We start from the raw sequence: 26,288 nt of genomic DNA, 5'->3' as shown, positions 1-26,288 counted from the left end.
AAATCATGTAATAATTGCGTCCCGTATGACAAGAAAGCGGCCCGGTGGACAGCTTTTATGGGTGCAGTCATGTTGCATATCGTTAAAGATATGGTGCCCGTAGTGGAAAAGCTGGAGGTTCATCCACATGCTGAAAATGTTCGACCGCAGGTTTGTGCTACGAAGCCACAACGGGTCCTGACTCAAACCAGAGGAAGCAGACAGGCTCGTCTTCCTGGTCAAAAATGTGTAAAACAGACAGCAAGCACACACCTCATGTCCTGTACATCTACCAACATGTCATGTTTACTATGCAATGCATGCAGATGTTTAATTTAGTTTACATATCTTCAGGGATATAAAATACTTTTTTGTAAACAAAGGCACATTTTGCAAAATAAAGTATTTAATGAGAGTTATGTTCACACTTTATGCCCCTAATACCAATATGAAAACTGATGTTTTTATAATAGCAAGGCAATCTGACATGTTAAATATGTTTACAAAAGCATTTATTCCAAAAAGGGACACAAGTCTTTTCAAAGGATATTGCAACTTTTATTATTATTTTTTTCAAGTGCGTTTGAAGCTCGGCACTGTTTACCAATGGCAGGGCAATATTTGTTAAAATCATATGCCAAAAAAATAAGCACTTTCTTTTTTTTTTCTTTTTTCTTTTTTCCCTAATTGCTTTTGATAATTTTCTTTGTAATTGAAGAAAAAAACAATCGAATTGAGATCGTTAAATTGCAGTTTGGCGGTTTGTGAAAAAATCGGAGGATTCAATTTTTAGGCCATATCGCCCATGCCCTACCTGTTACTGACACTTTCAGTCCACTAGTTTCAAGGATAGCACATCCTGGTTACTGTAATAAGCCTTTTAACAATCTCTCATGTCACATTTCAATAATAAGCTGACCTATAACGGGCATAGTATCTTAATTAGTCAGAATAGAAGTTGACTAAAATGGCAACCATATTTTCAGTTTCAGCAACCAAAAGCTGATGCCTGGTTGTCAGCTTTGCACCAGCATTTAATAGATGTTTTATATATATGTATATTACTGTTTCTCAGTACTGCATCAATGTACTGCATTGTGATCCATATTGCTCACTCATATTCTGCGCATGGATCCTGTCTGGTATTACAGACCTGTAATTTTATTGATGCAGTGCTCGTAATCCTTCAGCCACAGATGTGATTTTCAGATGTCGGCCACCTGTGCTGTCTCCCAATGGTACATCCAATCCAGGCCTTGTTTTTTTGTGCCACAAAAACATCACTAGTGGCACATAAGGCCTGTTGTGGAAGTTAAGAGTGAATATGTGACCGGACGACGACAACAACAGCGAGCGAACAAAGTAAAATTAATAACAACAGATGCAGTCGTAAACAGGTGGGAGTTGGAATGAAGTGGAGCTCCACTGGTTAGGCAGCGAGAAAGAGGATAAATCTCCCCAAACAAAGTCCTTAAAAAACACACACACATTCCTGAAACACACGACGTGAAGGAACGAGCAGCGCGCAGACTCGCCAACCAAAGGCCCGATTCATCTGAAATCCCTTTCACTGCTTGCCAAGGTGCACGGGGTCAAAGTGCAGCGCGAGGCCCCGCAAACTGCTAACTGGGATCTGAACAGAGGCCGGCTCGCACACCGCTGCAGCGTAATTTATTTTAATACATAACCCACCATGTTATAACTTATTTATCTGCAGGAACTCACAACAACAGCATTAATACTGCAGCGCTCTCCCAAACCGACGCAGTACATAAACTGCTGAAATGAGGTGTCAGACGGCAGACAGCATCACGACAGCAGCCTCAGTTCTTGTGTGCAAAAACAAAAGCTTCTCTGCAGATGCACATTTTTTAAGGTAGCTGTGATTCACATTCATACGCTTGAACTAGTGCTGAAACAATCAGTCAATGAATGGATAATTAAATGAGAATAATTGGAACCAGGGCCAGTACATGTCTCTTTCTGTTGTCATCAGTGCTGCTTTCACCGAAGACATTTCTCACCGTTTGTGCAGGGAAGAGGAGGCGGAGATAGTTGAGATTGATGAAATACTCCCAGCTAGTTGTATTTACTGGAAAAACTTGAGTAATGGGAATACACCGAAACAACAAATAGGCCCTACATCAGATGTGTTTTGTAACGTGTTTTTCCTCTAAGTTTCTCAGCAGTTTATCACAGTTTTCCCTCTCACTCTTATATAACCTGACTGCATGCATTTCAGGCGATTGAGGACAATTGGCGTCTGCTGTTTACTTTACATTACAATGTCAACAAAACTTATGTTTTACTACTTATTACCAGTTTCGTGTTTATCTCTGATTCTATCAAAAATCCCAGATTGGATCTCAAGCAGGTATACAAGTCTATGCCCTGATCCGATACCACGTGATATATCGGTCCTTAAATCAGACCATGACAGTGTCCCATATACCTGTATAAAAATGTATGAAATAGTACAGGAACATCTCTGAGCAGAACCTCCTCTGCCTCTGAAACTGTTTTTATTCCCTGGCAATTACGTGAAACTGTTACCCACGGATGTGAAGCACGAGTGCTGTAAAAAAGTGAAATAAACTCTGATTCTTACATCACAAAGGCTGCAAGTAAGAAGCAGCAGAGAGGCTCAGAGCCATCTTTCTCTCACAATGTGTCTGTGAAGTTTCAAATCATCGTTGATGAGCAGAGAGAGACACAGAGAGAGAAACTGTGGACCTGTTGGCTTTGAATTTAATGCTGCAGCAGTCACATAAAAAACTTGACTTATTATAGCCTCTGGTTTAGGAATGAAGAAAGACGGCAAGCCTTACGTAAAGATGTTGCTGTCAGAGTGTGTGTGTGTGTGTGTGTGTGTGAGTCACAGATATCTGATGTTCTTTATTTGAATATGTAATGTACCTGCAGCCGTATGGGACTTCCAGATTGTGGTGCTGATTTGATAGTTTATTACATGTATGGCTCCAGCTAACATCATATTCAGTGTTGATTTATGTTGATTACAATGTCCCAGAGCATAAAGTGACGTCTGTAGATCACTTCTTTGTTCCAACCAACAGTCCAAAATCGAAAGTCTTACTATCATCATAAAAGACAAAGGAACAGCAGCGTATCATCACATTTGGAACCAGCAAATTGTTTGACATATTTCCTCGAACAATGACTGAAAGAATTAATCAGTAATCAAGACAGTTTCTAGTCGAGTCTGACTGGCACTTGTTTTTTGTCGCAATAATTACAATTTTTTATATCGGCCAGTATACAAATCTTTTGCAATGATCCTTCAAAGGTGGATAGGGAACAAAGATGGGGAATGAAGACAGGATATTTTACAGTTCATGAATTAACTTTATCATCTAAAATGACACTAGCCCACTTAAACAGTAAAGTTGCAATGAATTTAGTAAAAATAAATTACCCCAGCATCTTTTTCTGCATAGGGTTAGGGTCAGCCAACCAATGTCTCTGTCAGGCTCTATTATTTTGTTTCCTATCAATAAATCATTCCTCATCAGAGGAATGCTTTTTAAAAAAAAAAAAACATTCCATTTTCGTCCTTCCTCTTCTATTCTGTCAGTCTTTTTCTAAACAAACCCTTGCTAAAGTATGATGAATCAGATTTGTGAAGAAGTGTTTGTTAGTTCTGCTGTCGCTTTGAAAAAGTGGCCATGGACTCTGAAAGCGTACTGACAATATGAATGTCTCTGCAGACCTTGGACATAAAACAAAAAAGGGGAACAAAAGAAGGAAAACCTCTGGACAGAGCTGCCCCTGTAGCTCTCGCAAAGTGCAATATCATCGATCCACCCTTGCAGTGACGCACTGAATGCATGTCGTCAGGTTAAAGGAATGCTATCTGATAACGCCGTCACTGGTGTGAACAGAGCAATGTGCAGAAACACTGCAGCAGATCTAATTCGTCTTTTTATGAGCAGTTTGTTTATCATAAAAAGGCTTTTTATCTGGTCGCGTTGACAGTTTGTATAATGGATTCTAAGGTGAATGTGAAAGAAGAGTGAGGGATCCTGTGTGTGTGTGTGTGTGTGTGTGTGTGTGAGAGAGAGATTGTTTTACTATTGGACCTTGAGCGGCTGTGAAATGTAGCTGGAAGCCTCATAACTCGACTCGAGGAATTTATACGCCGCTCTGAATGAGCATTTCAGCGCGTCGTCGTCTGACTCACCGCTCAGATATGCAGCCCGCCTCCCTGTGTGTTTGCACTCTGCCGCACGCTTTGTCAGTTTGCATTAGAGCACCGGGGCCCGGCCTGGCTGTTTACCTTGGTATGTGAAACCTTGGGGGTGTGTGTGTGTGTGTGTGTGTGTGATGTGTGTACTGTGTGTTTGGGCATTAAAGGCAGATATAGAGGCAGTATTGATACCCTGCACATTAATTTTTGACCGCTTTGATGCTGAAAACATCACAAGAACTCAGTGTTTTTCCTCCCAGAGTTTAAGATAAGCTTCTTAAAAAACATGCAGAACATCATGTGACACTGAAACTTATTAATTGGCGGGGTTAGCAGTTATATAAGGCAGGGTTACGCACTCTGGACACAAGCGAGAGGATAAAGATCAACATAACTTCTGTTTGAAAATCAGTAATTGCCTCGTAAATGTGGCTAATTAAAATAAAACTTTGCTGCAAGTGTTTTTATATGTATTTAACCCGGCTGCTGTCGAGTGTGACCCTCATCAACAGAGAGAGTGTGTGTGTTTCTTCTAGTAACTCTCGACTAACCTGCCAATAAAACTTGTATGAGCGTCTTTGCGGTGCTCGGACCGGCCAACCAGCAGCACGCTGTCAGTCCACATGGATGACTCACAACATCTACTGATCCATGTTTCATCTGAGCTGTCTGATGCCAGTCTGGAGTCAAAGATACCAGCTTCAAAAGAACCACTTATCGAAGCGATCAGAACTTAACGCTTCTCTGATTTCTTTTGATGATCAGCATTCAAGATCGAGTTAAGATCGTTTTCTGAAGTTTTAGAAACCAGAACACGAAGTAAAATAAATAACGTTGTCAGTCCAGTAAACTGAGGAAAAACAGTCGATGTCTGGATCCGACTTCAGCCTGTGTAGACTCACCAGAGGCATAAACAAAATGTCAAGTGGATTTATCTGAATATGTCCATCACAAATGATCCTCTCAGGCCTTTGAGTCTGCACCACCAGTAGTAAAAGAAAATGATGAGGCTGCAAGTGAAAATAAAAAGTATTCAACTGTGTCTGAATATTTCGCCGTGAGGAAGTAACACATTTGCATCAAATTGTCTTGGTTTGATTTGACACTCACATGGAGATATGTTTAGGATTTGATTCAATATAAGGGCCTGCGATCAATATGAGGCAATATTATCAGCCCGTTTAACACAATCAGTGGGAAACAGCCCATAAATTATTTAAATAATTGTAAAAGTACAGCAACATTTACTTTAAACTAATACTTGATAGGGGTGTGCCAAAATATCGATACTACGATATATCACGATATTTCGTCTTGAGGTACGTTATCGATACACTGGTGCCAAATATCGATATTTAAAAATGTAAAAAAAATAATAAATTAAAACATTTTTTTTTTTGGGCCCACCACCCCTCTTCGGAGGACAGCTTTATCTTTATTCAAACATAGGTATACAACCAATTACAATTTAAAAAATGGTTTAAGTAGTTCTGAAACCCACACATATAGATATTTAATGATAGCTATTGTCAGTGTGTGTGTTAAGAAGAGACACTGTGCAATATACTCTTTGTTTACTTGGCTGTCATTCATGTGAAATTGATTGACAATGTTTTGTAATTCCTGTGAAATGGATTCAGTGCAGTCAATAAATTCAGAATTTCTTCAGTGACACAGATATCGTGATGTATCGTGGATGAAATTTCTTGCAATAAGCCGATTATCGCAGAATCACTGTATTGTGATATTATCGTTATCGTGGGCAAAATATCGTGATAGTATCGTATCGCGAGGTACCTGATGATACCCAGCCCTAATACTTGACTCCACTAACATGTAGAAGTTTAACAACAATATGAATTTTGCCTCAGTAATCACTGTAAGGTAGACAACACAATTATTTTTTTGCCTGTCACCATTTTTAGCTCAAGTCTGTGACAATACGCCGGTCATGGAGCAGGCCGTCCACTAATCACAGGGTCGCTGGTTCAGTCAGAAAAACACCTTACATGGCATCCAAGAACGTGTGTGAATGAGAAGCACAGTGTAAAGTGTGATGGTATAAAGCATGTACATTTAATCCACTTCTTTTGTCCGTATATGAGGTTTGTAATGTTTGTAAGAACACGACTGGCAGTGGAATAACGTGGTTGGTGAAGCTTCAGCGTGCACACACTCCCGCCACACGTTACGTTCACTGGATTGGCTCGTAGCTATACAATATGTCGACTTCCTCTTGTTGTCTTTGATGGTTTTGTTGCTGTCACGTCAGACAACAGAAACTCATTGTTGAGGTCGAGGCTCAAATTAGCAGCAGCCACCAGCCAGCCTGGTAAAATATGCCAGTGGCTGGTAGATCTGCTTCAGTCACCAGCCTAAAAAACAATGATTATCTGTTGAGTGGCTGGTTAAATCTGAACATTTGTGCGAAAAAGCTATAATTTTGCACCCTGGTTGAGGAATAAAAACACATGGATATTTACTGTTCACAGGCTCAAGATGATAAAGATAATGGTACATTTCTTTGTGAATACTGAGATGTAAGAAATCAGCTAAAATATCACTGGACAACCGTCCTAACTTATTCTGTTGACGGGATCTTGTTGAAATGTGTCTTATCCGTATTCTCTCGGGCTGACAAAATGAGCATGAACAGACAGGATTTCAGCCTGTTGTCGTGTTATTATGTGTTAATTATTACCGTGTTAGTAGTTTCTGTCCGTATTGCCACATAAGCCACGGCAGGCAGTCTGAGCACTGGAGCGGTGAAGCATGTGAGAAGCTCCACAAGTGGCTATTGAATGACTGACAGTGAAATGGAGGCTGGGCCGCCGCTGCCAGCTGGTCCTTCGCTCCGAGGGAAGCGGTGACGGTGAGCGACGAGTTTAGGTCAGCGGCTCCCCTCGGCCCGGCGATTACACGGCAGGATTTAGTGGGTGAGAGGAGGGAGAGGAATCAAATAATGGGATGTGGATACCCGGCCAGCCAACCAGCAGGCTTTTTCTGGGATCAGCGGTTGGCAGAAGCCTCCCTGTCTTCCCGAAGCTAAATTTAGAGCGGAGCTGAGGGGGTCTTCTCCGGGCCCCTTTCATTATTCATCAGCTGAAAAAGGACCCAGTTCAGTTTCTCCCTTCAGCAGCGAGCCGCCGCTCGGTGTTTGTGTTTATCTGCAGTCACGAAACACAAGAGGCAGCAGAGGAGAAAAAACCAAAGACAAGAGTGGCGGTCTTTACTCTGCTGGTCGTCGTCTCTCATGGTGCTCTTCCTTGCACATGTTTGTTTGTTATCTTTGTGGGAATGTGGAGAAACTGTAAAGAAAGGACGCGTCTGATTGCATAGTTTCAAATTTTAGAGGCTTTTGTTGACATGATATTTGAGTTTTAATACACACGCTAAAACAACGCTTTCCCTTTGTTCTCGACCCCCTCAAAACTAGAGTCCGTTAGATATATTGGTTGGCTGATATTGGCTGGTATCCACGTATATACTGCCCTAAATGTGCCGGATATGCACTGATATGAAAACGTTTAGTCGAAAGAGATTATAATGCATTGAGTCTGTTGTTCAACTGTTAAATATCCTTGCCTTGTGTGTTTGAAAACCACATTTTTAGTGATCATTTAAAACAAAATGTGTGCATATTGGCTGTTTTCTCGATTCTAGAATTTTTTTACTGCCTTGTAGCGGTATCAGCCCCAAAAATCAAGTATTAAATGGTCATTTTCACTGCCGATGCAAACATCATTAATAATACAGGTAGGCTGAAAGTCTTGTGGTCACTGAAACGCTCAGTTATGTCACAACAAGATGTAGAAACGGGTGAATTCATTGCCGCTGCAGAGAAGTCGGTGTAGGGCCGCTGTAGGGCCGAGGGTTGCCCCAGAAACCTCCAGGCGATGCGTCAGCGCTGCTTGTGGAATGCCACGGGCCGGTTTCCTCCTATTGTGGCCGACAACAGGGACCCCCTCCCTCCTCTCCTTTTCCCTGTGAGGTGAATAGAGGACTCAGTGAAACACCAGACTACTCGCCCCCACCCCCTCCACTCACACTCACCCTCCTCCTCCTGAAACTGCTCTCAGACAAACACTGTGAGCTGGGATGAAATAAACCATGTGGGCCTGACACTGTCTGGCTTTGTCATAGAGCTGAGATCACAGGTTCTCTAGGATATCTGTAGCAGCACTGTACGCTTACGACACATTCAAATTGCACTTTTTACAGCTAACAGTCGGAAAACCTCAAGATATTCAGTTTGCATTCCTGGAACACAATTACAACCAATAAATCCTCTCATGTGAGAAACCAGAAGCCATTTCTACCATTTCTGGTTAAATAAAAGTCTGAATCAAGAAATCAGTGAACAAAATAGTTGGTGATTCATTTTCTCTTTCTTGACAGATCGTTTAATTAACTAATTATTTCAGCTCGAGCATTTTCAGAAAAAGATCTCAATGTAAACAGTCCGTTAATCAGTTTTGATTGACTGAAATGGATTTGTAGAAGCTTTCTGCACACTGAGGGAGAGTGTCGGCTCAGAACGCGCATTAATAAGTCATTTAGTTGTTTTTCTGTCCTGCTGATGACTGTCGTTGAGCATTCAGCGCCCAGCAGGGCAGCTGAGTGTTGATTCATCATCATAATTCACACTGAGCTGCGTGTGATCATCATAGTCATTATGTTGTTAATGTGTCATTCATTTCACTGCTTAATCAATAGAAATGTGTGAAAATGGTGACACATTCTCCCGGAGCTGAAGAGTCCCAAGTTTATTTAGATGTAATGTTTTTTACTGATATTTCTGTCTGTCGGACTCACGAGGTCTGTGAAGTTTGTTGATCACAGCGGAGACGATTCTGTTTCTGAATCTGTTGTGCGGTTGTGCGGTTGTGTGTTGTCCTTCAGGCAGACGAAGCCTCTGACGTTCGCTGACTGTATCGGGGATGAGCTGCCGGTCGGCTGGGAGGAGGCGTACGACCCCGTCGTCGGAGCGTACTATGTTGACCACAACACCAGTGAGTTTGTTTGTACTGCTCATCTCTTCGTCCCACTTTCTCTGTTCAACCTTTTATTCTCCATCTTTACCCTCTATCATTACTGCCCCGTGTCATTTGTATTTCCTAGTTGCCGATCTAATGTATGTTTTTAAATGATCTGTTGTGGACCATGACTGTTGAACTATGGAAGGTATAATCATCTAAATTGTGCATTTGGGTGCAGCAGTCCTCATAATCACGACTTCCAACACTGTTATTATAACTTCTTTGTTATTATTAAAGTTTTGAAAAGCAGGTAACACCGTATCGTTACATTCTTTTCCTTCGTACGATTATGCTGATGTCATGTGCGGATAACTAGCCTCTCCCTCTATTTATTGTTAAAGTTAATTGGAATGAATTAAATGTGTCATGGTCTTAGAACTCGCGGCCCTCATGCCTGATTGAATGAGTCATGTCTGATGCTATTTGAAATATTTCCCAACTGGAACTTGAAAGTGGAAATCTGTTAAACATCACAAAACAAGATCTGAATCTTGATTTTTCCTTCCAGAGAGCACCCAGCTGGAGGACCCGCGGGCCCAGTGGCAGCGGGAGCAGGAGTCCATGCTGCGGGACTACCTGGCCGTGGCCCGCGACGCGCTCAGCGCCCAGAAGGAGATCTACCAGGTGAAGGAGCAGAGGCTCCGCCTGGCGCAGCAGGAGTACCGACAGCTCAACGATGCGTGGAGGGACAAGTCGACGTCACAGACCAGCTGTGAGTGCTGCGGAGAAAACACAGACGTGGTTTAGCTTGATTTATTTTACACTGAGGGATTATTTTGGAGGTGAGGATCGGAAACACATTTAGGAAACAGAAAAGCAGGAGAGGAAGTGCTGCTTGGATCTGACAGTAACACAAAGCAGGAGCTGGCGATGGCTGAACAAACGCCGTCCACATCGGAGAGAGAAGATCCCTCCAAATAATCACTTCTTTAAAAACCTCATAGCTGTATTTTGATTAACTTCTAAATGATTGTGGCCACATGTTTAAAAACAAGACCAGAGTGTCGACTGCACATTGAATGATGATAATAAATAAAAGCATATTTCAGTCAACATCTACATTAGATGAATAAAATTAGAGGTCAGAATGAAAATGATATTAATTTAAAAAAAGGTAAAGGAAAAAGAAAATGAATAGAGGAAAAAGTTAGAATAGAAATCAGTAATATTTGCATTTTCTTGCATGTCCATTGTACATTTTTTATGTAGATTTAGTTTTTTAGAATTAGATTACTGAATAACAAGAGATAACTAAGACACCAACTAAAAGAACGTCGTCTCTGTCAGTGTGTTTGTTTGGGGAAGCAAAGTAAATCTGTCAGTTCAAAGCTGACAGCAGAGCAGAGAGAAACAGAATGTGTTTTATCAGACAGCAGTTTGTGATGAAGCTTTGATTCTTGTTGATTTTCAAATAACTAAAGTAGAAGATAAAAAGTGCTTGACACTAAATCGGTGGATTGTTTCTAACTTGTCTTTTTATATCTTGACAGAAAAAGATTAAATTTCTTCACTTTAACAGAATTAAACGCGTTTCACCACTGAGACTTTTCATCTGTGGTTCTGTCTCTCTCTCATTGTCTCCTCTGTCAGCTCTCCCAGCTCTAACACAAAGTATAAAGGATATAAAGGATTTGTTATTTAATGTCTCTGTCCTTTTCATATCTGATCTCCCCTGCAGTGAATTCCAGATCGTCCTCGTCCAGCAAGTACGACCCCGACATCCTTAAAGCAGAAATAGCCACAGCCAAAAGTCGGGTAAGAGCCTTCCTGTCTCCACCACGTGATGTGACATTATGCTCGGGTCAGTTAACGTCTGGCTGATACCAGACAAACTAAACTGAACCTTTATTTCATGATCATCCACTGATTATAATGTGATTTTTATACATGAATTAATAGTTGTTTAGTCTATAGAATTCAAAACATCTTCAAATTAGATAAAAACATAAAACAAATCCTCACATCAGAGCTTGAACCAGATGATGTTGGACATTATTCTTTGATAAATGACAAACAAGAAATCCAGTACACATGTTGTTAATGTTATTTCAGTATTATTTCATATAAAACTTTGACTTTTCATTCCCTTAATGTCAGTAGTTGTCATTGTCATAGCTAGTTATGGCCACAGTTGAAATAACTAGTTGATTGATCAGTTAATTGTTCAAGTAATTTACCTTTTAGTTCTATAGTCCTAGCTTCTCAAATATAGGTAGAGTTTGATTTTATTTGAGCTCAATTATAGTAAACCGATTTAGATCAAGTGTTCTTGGACTTTTTGGAAACTGTGATGCACATTTTTCACTTTTCAAGAACAGAATAAGCAGATTCTTTCCAGATAAAAAGCAGAAGTCAGCTTTAGCCTTCGCATCGACTACTTGTGCGCCATTGTTCATTTTGAAAAGAACAATTGTGTGTTGAAATGACACTGGCAGCGAGCAGGAGGATATTTCATGAACAGTACCGACTGAAATGTGAACAAACAGGAAGTCGCCTCGTACGTTCACTCCTCCTGGCCGCGGATCAAATATGTAGTGGAGTCACCTGCACCCAACACCAGTCGCACTCCCCAAGTTCAGCCGTTTTAATTGCTCTAAAGCCGCATGAGCTCATACTAAACGCATTCTTGCTACATGTGACTGTGTGAATTCCACATTGGCTGCACTTTTAATTGTAATTTTGTTCTTTTCTCTGCACTACAACTTGTCTGCTGATATTCTATATTTGTATTATTCTCAACAAATCTAATGTAAAGGCCAAATATGAAGGTATCGACTGAATACCTCTGTCTCTGAATTAATGTCCATTAAAAGCCGGAAAAAATATATCAGAGCGGTTCATCTGGACCCACACCAAAAGTTAATGAGCTCTATTCTGGGCTGAGACACATCCTCCTTCCAAGATTTGTGGAAATCCGTTCAGTAGTTTTTGTGTAATCCTGCTGACAAACCAACAAACGAAGCACCGGTAAAAACATAACCCACTTGGCGACGGTAACAAACATCACAACAAGAAAGAAATCATCATACACTACTGATGCTGAGGGATCGCAAATAAACACAACTAAGCCAAATAATTTTAATACGACTGCACTGGAGCCTCCACTGCTGGAGATAATCCCCAGCAAATACTCCTACTCCTGTTTGAGTTACGTTTGTTCAAAAATTTGGTTTTAGCCTTTAAAAAAAAACAAAACTGTATATGAGTGAACCATTTTTACTCAGCTGATGTAAAGATTTACATCTTCAGACCGGCTGAGTGCCACAGACATCTTATTAAAGTCAGAGATTATCAACAGAAGGACTAACACATTGTTGGTTTTGGCTTTTCATTGAGTTTGTTGAGTTTGTTGACTCCATAACTAAAAGTTGTCGTCACCTCTGCGCCTCAGGTGAACAAGCTGAAGCGGGACCTGGCCTGTATGAAGCAGGAGCTGCAGTACAAAGAACAAGGCTTTGAGACCCTCAAAGAGTAAGTGATGCTTCCTGACCCTCAAACTGATGCACGTTTTTAGTGATTTGTGTGTTTTCTCATATTAACATCTGGGAGCGTTCCTGTCTTTCCTTCCTCCACCTTGAATCCTTGCCAAAGGTCACATTGACAGGTGTATTTGTTGACAGCTGATTCTGGGATCTGATCCTCACGCTTTATGCTACCACCAGCCCTCCTAATTTAATTTGACGAGCCAAGCAGGACAGTCAAAATCTGACTTGAATAGCAAGTGTATGAGTGACCTTCGCTCAGTCTTTAAAGTTTCACCTTCTGCCTGCAAAGTGTCTCAGAGTTGGTGCTGAATCTCCACTCAGACCAGTTGTAGTGTGTCAGGAGTCTACAGCCGTGGTCTAAAGGTTAATGTAGCATAATTGTATTTTTCTTCATTAGGAGTTATCTTTTTAAAGGTTCCCATCGCAAAGGTTTATAAAAACACATTTAAGTGTAGTGTTTGATCGTAATTTGAGATGGTTTGTGATCAGGCTGCCATATTTTTCCTGCTTGAAAACGGACCTGCCCAACTTGCATTTGTCATTATAGCGCAACGTTATTATAGCGGCACACTTATTTGCCATAGGTCCATTGAAACATCTGGCATTTTGTTCTGCACCTATTGATAACAGCCCTTGGAAATCAATGAATGACTGGAGAGGGACAAAACTAACACACATTTGGGAAATTCTGATAAAAAATCAATGTCCTGATGAAGCTTGTTTATACTTCTGCGGTGAATCTTTGGCGTACGTATGGCTTAACCTCCGCGTAGGTGCGGGCCTGATGTGCACCTCCCCGACATGTATCTGCACGTCACAGCGATGCAGACCGTTACGAATTTGAGTGGTGTGTTTGGTAGAGTCACATTTTCCGGCTTCTTCTCCGGTGGGTAGTCGCTGTGCTAATATCGGGGATTACGACTGGTAGTTTCCCCAGTAAACACTCTGCGCTTTTTCGCTGTTGCAGTCCCAGCTGACTTGCCAGCTGCTGCTCTTATTGGGTTATACTTACCACTGCAAGTATAAATCAGCAAGTGTGAGTTACAGTACTGATGATCATATCTGTCCCTCTGCTCAACACATATTGACTCTTATCAAATGTTTGCTTGTTTGCTGAAAGAAAAAAGAGATTTAGACGTTTCCTTATGATCTTAACATCTTTACAAAGACTCACAGAGTCTCAAAATATAGAGGCATTTTCAGAACTACTTATCTGAGTCGTATTTCTACTCTCTAATGTGCTCTTTCTTCAAGTCACCTATCTAACCGGCTCTTATCTGTCATTTCTCTTATCCTTATCTCCGATCTCTCAGATATAATAGAAATACGGCTGTACAGTAGAGATGAAGGAGCCAGTCCTTCTTGAAAAATGCCGGATATGTTGGAATTTGCCCCGTTAAACAATAAATGTGAATATGTTGCTCGAACTAATGCGAGTTAGTGAGAAAACTTCAGTGTAGTGGCCTCGCTTATCAGCTGAGTTATTGCCTCAGCATTATCGCACATTCCATCCCATCATTAAACACCAACACCTCATAAACGCACCCGTGAAACAACAGCTGAAGAATGCGGATTTGACGGGAAACAACCCTTCTATCTGACCTACTTCTGCACCTCAGAAAAAGAAGTGAGTCCTTTAGAAAGTGTAAGGTGTAGCAGTGAGGCCATCAGTGAGGAATGCTGATCTGAAAGGGATCCATTCTTCTTTTTGTTCATCTCAGAGACTGAAGCCGTCTGTGATTTTTCTTTTTTTTTTTTTTTTTTCGAAATTCGGCACATGGTGAAAGCCGACCGGCAGTCGGTGGTTGTTGAATTGAGCAGGAATGTCCGGTCTGTTTGTCTTGCCTCACGCGGCACAGTGAGAGTGTCAGGAGGATTAAAGAGTAGCAGAGGCAGAGTGGTCGGACGGCATTCCTCCGTGACTTTCCTCTCCTGTTACAGTCAGCAGACGGCGTTCAACAACCAATCGCTGTTTGCAGAAATACGAATAGGCTTAGGCTGGAATGCAGCCGAACACTCCTGATAAGATTTGACTAAATTACTGGTAGATTGGAGGTTTTTTTATGATCTTAACAGATATGTTGACCAGAAAAGTGGCAATATAAGACAGCGTTTACAACCAGTTTTTCTTAACTGAACAGTTTTTTTTAACGTCTGTAGCTTATATCCTAAAACGGCAAGCAACTTGTGTGACTCACAAAGCAACCTTACATTTGTTCTTTGCGTATCTGTCGGTGAAATGCGGCACGTCTCCCAAAGAAATCAACCTCTAAAGTAGTTTTACCAGGATGAAACAGCAGATATACAATATATTTGTTTTTGTTTTTTTTATGCACAGATACTGAATCATACTGATAACATAAATCCAGGTGTTCAGATATGAATCAGGACGGAAAGAAATTGTATTAGAACGAGGGATGGGATTCAGGATACCTTGATTGCCGTGAATTTTCATTATCAGGATAATGATTAATACCTTTACACGAGTGACTTGAAAAAGCTGTTTAGCACGATAACGTACAGCAGGTGATTGTTTTTGACATTAGATGTTTCTCCTATGTGTGATGCAATAAAATTATGTATTTTTTTTTAATAACAGATGATTCCAGTATATTTTAGTGCCATCTTAGAGGCTTTAAGTGTATTTTAATTACTGGTTTCAGTCTCCAAAACCTTCATCAGTAAGGCTGGAGTGTCCGTATTAGAGGTGCAGATTTTAAGTATTTTCTTTAATCGATAGTCGGCTGCCTTAACAATCGATTCTCGATTAATCATGAATGATATAGGAAATATGCTGAACATTTTCCCTTTATAAAACAGTTTTAACCACTGACATGATCTGTGTTTGATGTTTAATCAGAGTTGGGTGCATAAAGTGAACGTAAAGTTGAATGAAATAACACAAAATAATGACTGAGCTCCCGTCTGTTTCTGTTCAACAACTGGCAACATAATCCAACCAATACTGAAGCGATCAGTTTGTCAGATTACTTTTTGTATTTTTTTTTTAAAATACCATCAATACCACCAATTTCATACCAGTATTTTGTGTATTAGTTGGATATATTAGAAAAACAAGTATCTGTAATCTGTTTTTTTTTAAGATACTCTTTGTTGTATTTGTGCCCGTCTCTGATTGTCGATTAAGACATTTGTAATCGATTAAAATCTTAACGCCATTAATCAGTGATTAATGATTAATCACTTAAACCCTAATCCATATATATTTGACCACATGTGCTCTGTAATCGTAGTGTGCCATCTCATCAGGCCACAGTTGTTACCACAGGTGTGAGTTTTTGAGAGCGTTTACAATGTGATGTCAGAATCCATCCAGTCCTCACACAGAGAGACGTTCTGGTTGTCATGGTGACGGCAGCTCCCCTGACTGTAAGACCTCGACTGTACCTGGCAGCCCCCCAGAGACGTTACTCTCCTGATTTAAAAAGTAAACCACGCAGTTGAATCCACCGTAGAAACGCTAAACTGTGCGTCAGAAGTTAGTGTTTCGGTTTGGCGAGTCTCGCTTTTCTCTGTGTGTTGTTGTAAATCAGTCATTGTGATTTTAGTTCTAAAAAGGTCCATAACAGCGTTTTCACTGAGCATAAGTCCATGTTTGAGGAGGACTTAGAGAGGATTACTCGTTCTCTCTGCCTGTTACAGACTCTCTCCCTCACTTCCTCGTTCCCTCTGTACCTTGTTTTCTCCCTCTCTCTCCCTCTCCCTCTCCCTCTCTCTGTCTGTCTGAACCTCCCTCCCCCTCGTCCCTCTCTGAAGAATGTGGAAGGACCTGTTATTCGGATGCATGCATGACTAGCTGATGAAAGGGTTTACATAGCTGCTGCTGCCTCCGATGGCCGTTCCCTGCACCGTCTCTTCTGCGGGGTCGTCTCCCAGCCGAAAAACAAGATCTCGTGTGTGTTACCTGGAGGTTAGGGGGGTTGAGGAAGCATTTAGTGAAAACTTGTTTTACCTGTTATCTGCGTTTACCGAGCATTCCCAGGTTGTTTTCGTCTGCGCTGAAACACCCGAGTAAACAGTAAACCTCTCTTCCCCCTTTGTTATGACATGAAATGCTCATTATAGTCATTATCTGGTGTTGACAGAGCGTCACCTCCTGCTCCGCATGAACACCTCCCCTGTTTTAATAAAGCAGAACTGTCAGTGTAGTCGCGCTCATCTACATATTTTTGCCTTTAATTTTGTCAGACACTTCAATTAGTATTAAAAAGTCATTTCATTCTCTTTTTAGTGGCAAAAATATGCTTGTGAACCACAAAAAACTGCAACTAATAGTTACTTTCATCGTTGATTCATCTGTCGAGCATTAAAGGGATATTCCGGTGTAAATTTAATCCATGGTCATCACAGTCAGTGCGTTTACATGACACTCAAGAAAACCGAATTACTGCGTTAGTCTGACTATGAACGGATCTTTAAGATGCATGTATACACCTTAGTCTGACTAAAATCGGACCGATCGGATTTCTCATAGTCGAATTACACCACGTAGATTATTCGATTGAAAGTCGCATTACTCCTGCATGTATACGTTTCCAGCGGATCGGATCGGATTTTGCGTTCTGCGCAGGCGCAAGATCCCGGAAGTAGACGGACGGCGGCGGCGGCTTTCCTCCGAAATCAGCGCAAGAAAGAGCGCCAGAGTGCACCTAGTTTGTGTAATTATCATGTACACCATATACGAAGTGTACAAAGATGTAGCTTCGTCTCGCTCTTCGTACGCCATCTTTCTTGAATGACGAGGCAGCTGGTGACGTAAAGAGGTCAGCCGGAGGTGCGCCGTTAACACTAGTTGAAATGGGTACAGCGCCACCTAGCGTACCGGGGTATGACATGCTTTCGGCCAGTAATTCGATTTTCTCACTGGCATGTATACTCAGATAATTGCAGTTGTCTGGTTGAGTAGCATAGTCGAACTATGGCTGTAATCTGACTAAGCTGTGCATGTTAACGCACTGACTGTGAATCTGTGTTAGACTCCCTCTCGAGAGATCAAGTTAGCAGACCGCTAATTTACGGAGTTTTATCAACCTCAGAAACGACCGCACGACAACAATACACTGCAGTAAATGGATCCAAATATAAACCGCCACCAAAAAGCCACAAATAATGCTCAGAACAGCACCAAACTTCAGCAACAGTACAAATAGGGTCTCAGCACATAGTCCGGGGCATCTAACCTCCGCTAGCTTAGCTGGATTTCTACTGAAAAGCTGACTAAATTTACCACTCTTCTGCAGCAGCTTCCTGTTGACGGGAAGTCCCGACGAGTCGATTACCGAGTGCAGTAGAGTTCCGCGGCTCATGGATGAAAATGTATGATTATGACTCCATGGAAAAGCAATCAAAGTTCATATGTGTCTTACCTGCCAGTTTATAACAGTTATTATCGAGAGCGGACAGGGAAAAGAACGGAATTGAGCATTTCTAACCGCACTCGGTAATCGCCGCGTCGGGACTTCCCCGACCTGGAAGCTGATGGAGGAGAGTTGAAATCTGTTTTTAGCTTCACAATAGAAATCCAGCTAAGCTAGCGGAGGTTAGATGCCCCGGACTATGTGCTGAGACCCTATTTGTACTGTTGCTGAAGTTTGGTGCTGTTCTGAGCATTATTTGTGGCTTTTTGGTGGCGGTTTATATTTGGATCCATTTACTGCAGTGTATTGTTGTCGTGCGGTCGTTTCTGAGGTTGATAAAACTCCGTAAATTAGCGGTCTGCTAACTTGATCTCTCGAGAGGGAGTCTAACACAGTTTCACAGTGTGTTAGACCATGGATTAAACTTACACCGGAATATCCCTTTAACATGTCAGGAAATGGTGAAAAATTTCCATTAGTGTTTCCCAAAACTCAGGATGACGTCCTTCAGATGTCTTTTATTTTGTCCACAACCCAAAGATATTCTGTCTACTGTCATACTGGAGGGGTGAAAATGGAAAGTGTTAAAATTTACTTCACAAAAGGAAAAACAGCTGCAAGTGACAGCAGCTGCGAAGCTCAACAACATTTTAGAAAATTATTTATAGACTTAAATTAATTAATATTTTTTTATTTGTTAATCTGTCCTTTCATTTTGTGCTACTTATCTGAGTCCAGGTCATATCAGTTAAAGTTATTAAATCATTAGTATTATTATTAAATACAGCTGGAAAATACTGAAAACATCATGTGATATAATAATAATTTAAGGGCATATTGTTCCTATTTCTTTCGATGTGGTAAAAAAAGAACATCTTTGAAAGTCTTAAATGTAACTTTACTGTTTGTGCTGCTGTTGCAGAGACAGCGTCACCAACCTGTTCACTGTCCAAAGCGAAATCCAGCTGAATATGACCTAGAAACCCTGATCTCAGTGCTGCGAACAGGCAGACTAAAACAGCCGGTTGTACTGATAAGTAGACAGGTTTTGTTACTTTCTGATGGAGTAGAATGAATGCTGGTTTTGAACTTCTCTGCCTCCTCCATCAGCGGCGTTCTTTGTCTTTTTGCAGTGTAGAGTTTCCACAGTTGTTGTAGGTGGTTGTTCCACCACCTACCTGGGGATGGTGACCCAGGAAAAAGGATGCCGCTTCCTGTTTTGGTTGCGCGGTGGTAGATGCTGTAATTCCTCCTTTATTTTTAACGGGGAAAATCCAAATGAAAGCAACGTTTATAGGGATGGAAACAAAAAAGTTTTCAACTGCCAGCTTAATGTTTTTATGGGAAGTGAATGAGTAATACTATCTGCTGTCCTAGATGCTTGTTGAGTGACTGATAGTTTAAAGGCTGGGAAACTTTCACTTAGTTTAACAGTGTTGCTGTTATTGGTGTGCACTCAGCTGACCCAGTTCTCTGTGGAAAAAGGAACAGGAAAAAAGAAGCTAATTAAAAGTCATTAGATGTTTGACACTTTTTTCCAGAGCAGCAGACTGTGAAAGAGCCAATCTGGGGACTGTTCGACGTCTGTTGTTTAAACATTTTTTGAATCATCATCCAAACTGACCTTCATCTTTTGTCTCATCCCTCCTCTCCCTCATCACCTCCCCTCCTGACCTCCAGGATTGACCTCAAGGTGTCCAACAGCCCGTCTGGCTTCAAGCTGCAGGAGGCGCAGGCCATCCTCAACGAGGTCCGCTCCATCCGAGACGCCATCAGCTCTGGGGAGAAGGAGAAACAGGAACTCATGCAGGTAAAATGGATTGAACCAATGCTAAGAGTAAAGTCACTGTTGGAAAAGATTTTCAGGTAACGTAGATGGAAGATGAGCCTGGCTCACGCAGTTTAATACCTCACGATTCTGGAGGGCACTTTGCAAATGTACGGAGCAATTTTTGCACATGTGACACCTCTGCTACTACAACTTCATCTAAGGGGAAACACTGAAATGTGAAAGTTAGCATTGTTTAAAGGCTGTTTAAGACTGGATGAGACAGAAAATTCAAATACTGACATCTGATAACGAGAGCCGAGTGGATCATATCAGAAATCACAGCAGGGTGACATCATCAGTGAAAGGATTGAATGTGGCTTGTGTTTGAACTGTAGTGACAAGTTTTATTGAGTCTGTATTTTATATAAAGTTTTCTTTTTTATATATTGAATGACTTTGTCTTGCTACCAAGTCTGTTTGCTTCTCTATTTTGAGAGATGAGTTCTGGTGGTGGTGGTAAGTGAGTTGAGATGGAAGGTCCACACGACACCGAATCGACCCTGGAAAAAGATTTATTGTGTCCGTCGTGTCCCGGAGCTACTTTCATTTGTTCCTGCGACTCTGCAAATGTGATGTGTGTGTTTTTCTTACGAAGAGGTGTTTTTACTGCCTGCAGCTCGGTATAAAATGATCCCCAAATAGATTAAATGAAATGTGCCATGAACTAGATTTAAAAAAAGCTCTGGCTTATTTACCATAAGATGGACTTCTACAGTAAGGTTCGAGTCTGACACTCCCCGGTGACATGAAGCGATGTGTGATGAAGGGAGAGAATAGAAAATGAACAGCGTGAGATGATAAAGTAGAAGTATAAACGAGGGAACGAGGCGAGGAAAAGGAGGCGGACTGCGAGTCGAGGACATGAGGCCATGAGATGACTCTCAGGAGAGTCCGTACGCGTGTTAAAACACTTTACGTTGTATTGCTGTGAGAACGAGGCCAGATGTACCAGAGGAGATTTAGTGAGTCGGAGGAGCTGAGGCTGCAGGGAGGCAGCTGGTGTTTTAGTGGCGCTGTGATGACAGCCTGTCGAGTTCAGTCAGGAGGTGAAGAAACGGTCTGTGCGGAGGCTCGTTTCAGATGAGCTTTCTGGAAAGTGAGAACAGTTTTGCTGATGGCAGCAACATTTTTCTGCTGCGGGGGTTTTATTACCTTTGTAGCTCCTGTGGTTTAAACTCTGGAGCGGGGGAGTTAGGAGCACCTGTGTGCTGTCCGTCTTTGTTTATTTATGGGCGGATTTCAGCATTGTCAAGTCATTCATGTGAGGACAGTCAGGATTTACACTAAATATCTGTGCAACATAGCCGAGTTAACAAGAAGGCCCAAGTAGTTCAGAATATGTTGCAGAAAGTGTTCCACAATGTTTATAATGTTTCTCCTAAAACAACAAGTTTTAAAATTTAGCATTTTTTTAGGGAGTTTGGAGACTTCATGAAAGTTCTGTACTTCTTTACGTCTTTCTTCAATTAAGTGTTAATGATGAAATCAGTTGACAAGACGGGTAGGAAGTAGGGCTGGGCGATTATGCTAAAAATAATAATCACGATTATTTTGATTGATATTGAAATCACGATTAATAAACACGATTATTCACTGATTTAAAAAAAAGTATTTATTGGGCCACCAAAACTCAACTTTAAATATAACTTTTGGAAAAACAACCAGATAGATTAGTAACAAGTAAAAAAGTAAATGATAATAATATTTGTATGTTTGCGTGATGGCAACTCGTACCGCTTGTCTCAAGTGTTGACCAGTGTCTTGAAGCCTGGGTTGCTAACTGTACTGATAGGGCACATGTCCTCAGCTAGCATGAATGTCACAGCCTCTGTTATCTCTCGCTGTCGCCGGGAGCTGGTGGGATATGGAGCGGCATTGTAAAGAGTGTCGTCAGTGGAGGACTGTGTCGCGGTGGCTGTGGCTGAAGTTGGCGCTCTTGCACTTTTTTGGGTCTTTTGCTCCTTCAGTACTTTCTCACAGACCACTTTATGGTTAAAAGAATTTGTCGTGTTGCCCTGGGGTGCAGACACGACGGTGTGACAGACTTTGCAAACAATCTCCTTCTGCTCCACGTCCGACGATTTGAAGCCAAAATGTCTCCAAATGACCGAAGTTGTCCAACCTTTCTTTTCAACTAAAGGCTCAGGCTGCTTTTCTGCCATGTTCTCAATCGCTCGTTCCACAATTGATCCACACACTCACTGCTGCAGCTGCAGGCGACACAGGTGCGTTCACTGTGCATTTACAGCGCAGTAATTTGCATACACGGCGCGCGGCGGCACGTTAATCGTTTTTCTTCGATTACAGTGTTTTCATGATTGCGAGAAGCCAAAATCGAAATCGCGATCAAAATTCGATTAATCGCCCAGCCCTAGTAGGAAGATTATCAGGGTACATATTTAGCTTTTTATGGATGATCAATATCAATGTTTTTGTCGATATTAGCACCTCAAAATTGGTCTTTTTCACAGTACTTAAGTAAATTGTGGTAAGTTACGTTTCATCACTGGTTATATAGTATATATCGGTTATCGGCCTCCTTGATTTCTAGTAATCGGTATCGGCTCTGAGAAAGACATATCGGTCGAGCTGTAGTTTAAATGTTGTCTTCAAACTGGTACAGATAGACTGTAGATACAGAAGCAGACAGGCTGGTTCTGCAACAAACTGAGACTTTTTACAAGGAAAGAAACTTAATGTTTTGAATTTAATGCTGAATTTAAAAGAAGGAACGAATGATTTGGAATTTGTTGTTGCTGTTTGTTAAGTTTCACCTGACGTCTTTTTGCGTGATCACTCAGCGTTTGATTGATTTAACTCAACGGGTTGTGAGTGAATTGGAAATAGAATGATTTCGGGATATGATGTGTTAAAGTTCTCTTGAGTTTAAGTTTCAGTCTGCTCCGGGTGTATTCTCTCTGTCCTCCTCTCCTCCTCTGCTTTCCCACCCTCGTTTAATTGTGTGTGACAGCATCTCGGTGTTAGCTCATCCATATTTCCACCATGGCTGCCGCGGTGTGTATTAAAGTTGCACGAGGGGAGTTGGGAGTTTAAAGGCTGCAGGTGTACAGTAGAGTCTGTACACGTTTCATGTACAGTTCCGGTTCTGATGCAACAACTGGCAAACAGCAGTTCGTTATTTATGTTGTAGTTATCTGATAAATCATCATGAGAGATCCTCCAGATTAAATGTTTGATCAGGGTTAAATTAACCATGCAGATATTCTCTGATGCTCCAGGCACTAACATGAAAAACTAAAGTCTAACTAATGTCTTCATCTTCTTCATCTTCTGTAAACATTATGAACATTTTAAGATTCCACTCCAATAAAAACTCCTCCGTGCTGACAGTCGTCCAACACACACCCCCGTACTCGCATATATAGATTTAGAAATATCCGGTTTCATCAGGCAGGTCTGGCTGCAGATTTGGAGGTAGAGGAAGGAGAGTGTGTTCAATAATACATAATCTACTCTGCGGACTCTCTGCCTCCCTCTGTCTCCCGTCTCTCCCTCTCCCTCCCCCTTACCATCTGCAGCTGACAGCTCAGTCTATGAGACAGTGACTGTGTGCTCTGCTGTGCTGTATGTTTATACGTCTATAGAAATGGAGAGGAGTAATGTGAGCAGTGTATTCTCACTGACAGACCTCACTGAAAGCCACAGTTTAGATTAACTGATGTGTCGGATTCTTTCTTTTTTTTTGTGATTATATTTTTATTTGGAAAAGATCCCATTTCAGCATCCAGAGTTTCTACAATTCTTCACATAACTCTTTTCCAGTTTTTCTTTTTTTACATTTGTCTGCAGCACTTCTCACGAGCTCAGTCCTTAGAAACCACACAGTCCTTACCTTCCAGAGATGTGTATTCAAGAGAAACTCATCACATCGGCTCATCTGTTTACAGCTACACAGCATCAGATATATATATATATATATAGCCATATAATTATATGTGCTTCTACAGTACTCTGCCAGCCATTAGGTGAGTCAGTTTCAAGCAAAAACGACCAAACTTCTGCTAGTTCCAGCTTCTCTTTTATAACAATGTACTGCCTATTTATTAAATCAAATAATGGCTGAAACTGTTATCAATAAGTTGATCAATGGTTCCAGCTTCATAAATGTGAGATTTTGCTGCTTTTCTCTGTCATTTATGACAGTAAGTGAAGACTTTTGGGGTTTTAATCTGTTGGTTGGATGTTTTATAGACTAGCCAAGTATCAGCTGAGCAAGCAAGAAAATATGAAATTTGTCTCCAGGCAAATAAAAGATTCAACATGTATAAAGAATTAATTCTTAAATAATATATGATATATTAATAATAAGTTAATATTTATTTAGGTAAAAGTGGAGAATATATCTAATTTTCCCCATAATTAGTACACATTGTGTAATCCTTTACAGAATGCATCCAATTAAAAAATCAGTGACTATTAAGAAAATACAGAAGTTTTATGCTCTTGTCCAACAATTTTAAAAGGTTAAAGAAACAGGAAACACTCAGGAGCAGATAGAGTGGGAGTGATGGTAAAATCGTGTATGTTGACTGGTTGGAGAAATGTGGCTGTGATGAGCAGCGAGTTTTATGATTGCAGATTTATAGATAATGAAATCTGACAGAGAGTTGAGACCCTCATCTTCAAAATACAACAACATTACTGTCGTCAAAGAGGTGTTTTGTTCGTTCCCTGCCTCGTCTGAAAGGGGAAAGATAAGGTGCATTCCACGGCGGGCTTCAAATCCAACCGCAGGTCGTATAAGATATTCATTCATGACTGTAAAGATGAAAGGATCTCTGCTGCAGCCGTCACGGTAACTCACGGTGGGGGGGGGGGGGGGGGGGGGGGGCGACACGCTGACGAACACAGAGGAGGTCGTCATTTACATTTCAGCGTTTTGTCTCTTTGCAGATGCTCTTTGATGAGTTTATAACACGAGGCAGAGAAGCATCAGTTTCTAGATGACGAAATAAAAGAAGACAAAATGTTTAATCAGGAACAATAAAAGTGCTGTTAATATATTCAGTCTCACTCTCTTATTACAGTATATCACAGTTGCTTCATCTGATCATTCTCACTCTTTCACTGTCCCTAATCACATCCTATTTTTACTCTCAGTGTATCTTCCTGCGTCAGTGTCCCAGTTTCTCCCTGCAGATCATGTTTTCATTCATATAATCTCCTGTTTGTCTCTCCTGTTCATGCAGAAACTGGCTGTATTGAAGGACGGTTTCCAGCTGGACTCGGGCTCCCAGCAGGAGCTGTGGGGCAGCAGCCCCTCGCTCGCCAACTCGGAGCTGTCCATCCCTCGGCTCTACTCCGACGCCGGCTCCCAGACCGACATCCCCGCTGAGGTGAGTCCAGGGCAGGACCTCTGTTTCAGTGACAGGAAAGGTCTTTGTGTTCACTGTACATCTCTTCCGTCAGCACTAAATTCAGTGTAGTAAACAGCAAAAATTGGTGACAGCAGGATTTCAGGACAGTTTCCCCTGAGAGCTGACAAAGATGGACGCCCAGTCAATCTTTTCAAAGCCAGGCTGGGTACCAAACTTCAGTCAGGGTTTCTATTACCCTGTTGGGGTTCTGATTAAATTAATTTTCTCTAAGCACGATTCTTATTCTTCCTTCAGGAGAAAGATAGCTGAGTGTGGAGTCGCGTTCAACAATGTTTGTCAGGTTGTCAAATACTGTCGCTTTCTGTTAAAACCATGTATAGTATCTTCCGTGTTCAAAGCACGACTATAAATACTGCAGAGTACTGATAGTTGGCACTGAATGATTCTCAAGTCTGGTGTAAGTCTTGTTCAGTCACATATTGCCTGATTTCTTTCATAATTTTGTGCATTTTAAACAGCTATTAGATGTTTAGAGAAATTATTACTAATCCTCTCCCATTTATCATCTGACGACCCCTCAGCTTTATCTGATGACCACTCGACTAAACAAGCTAACTTTATATATAGTCGTTCAAACCTGCCCTTCTTTTACTACTGATACTTTAAGTCCAAGAAGATGATAACACTTCTTTACTTAACATGTTTACATTATTCTCTTGGTACTTTTAGCCATGTAGAGAATCTGACGGTTGGTTAATGAGCTGCTGTGTGCGAACGTGTCCAACATGTCATTGTGCTGTTTGTGTTTAGTTCATGACGAGCACCAACAAACTGGCAGAGAAGGTTCGTCTGAGTCTGAAGTACGAGGAGGCCAAGAGGAGGTGTGTGTCTGTTTATATATGTGGAATCATGCATTGTACTGTTTGCTGTATGTGTGCCTTCATAATGTTATCGTACCAGCCGACTAGTGAATCTGGGTGGAAGTCTAAAGTCAACTGTTGATTAAACTGAATCCACATTTCGTCTCACTCTA

The 26,288-nt window shown here is 41.3% G+C and overlaps 1 protein-coding gene across 1 annotated transcript in view; it reads left to right on the top strand.

Annotated features, from left to right (window-relative positions):
• wwc1 (WW and C2 domain containing 1) overlaps positions 1–26,288 on the top strand; it is a 66,061-nt gene that overhangs the window by 19,590 nt on the left and 20,183 nt on the right. The window contains exons 3-8 of the mRNA XM_030438493.1: positions 9,731–9,934; positions 10,901–10,977; positions 12,614–12,693; positions 19,766–19,895; positions 25,127–25,273; positions 26,066–26,136. Of these exons, the coding sequence (XP_030294353.1) occupies positions 9,731–9,934; positions 10,901–10,977; positions 12,614–12,693; positions 19,766–19,895; positions 25,127–25,273; positions 26,066–26,136 (709 nt within the window). The remainder of the gene's footprint in view (positions 1–9,730; positions 9,935–10,900; positions 10,978–12,613; positions 12,694–19,765; positions 19,896–25,126; positions 25,274–26,065; positions 26,137–26,288) is intronic.

Source organism: Sparus aurata, chromosome 13 (genome assembly GCF_900880675.1).
Source record: "Sparus aurata chromosome 13, fSpaAur1.1, whole genome shotgun sequence".
NCBI lineage: Eukaryota > Metazoa > Chordata > Actinopteri > Spariformes > Sparidae > Sparus > Sparus aurata.
Note: the sequence above shows the minus strand (reverse complement) of the source record. Positions and strands in the feature narration are given on the sequence as shown.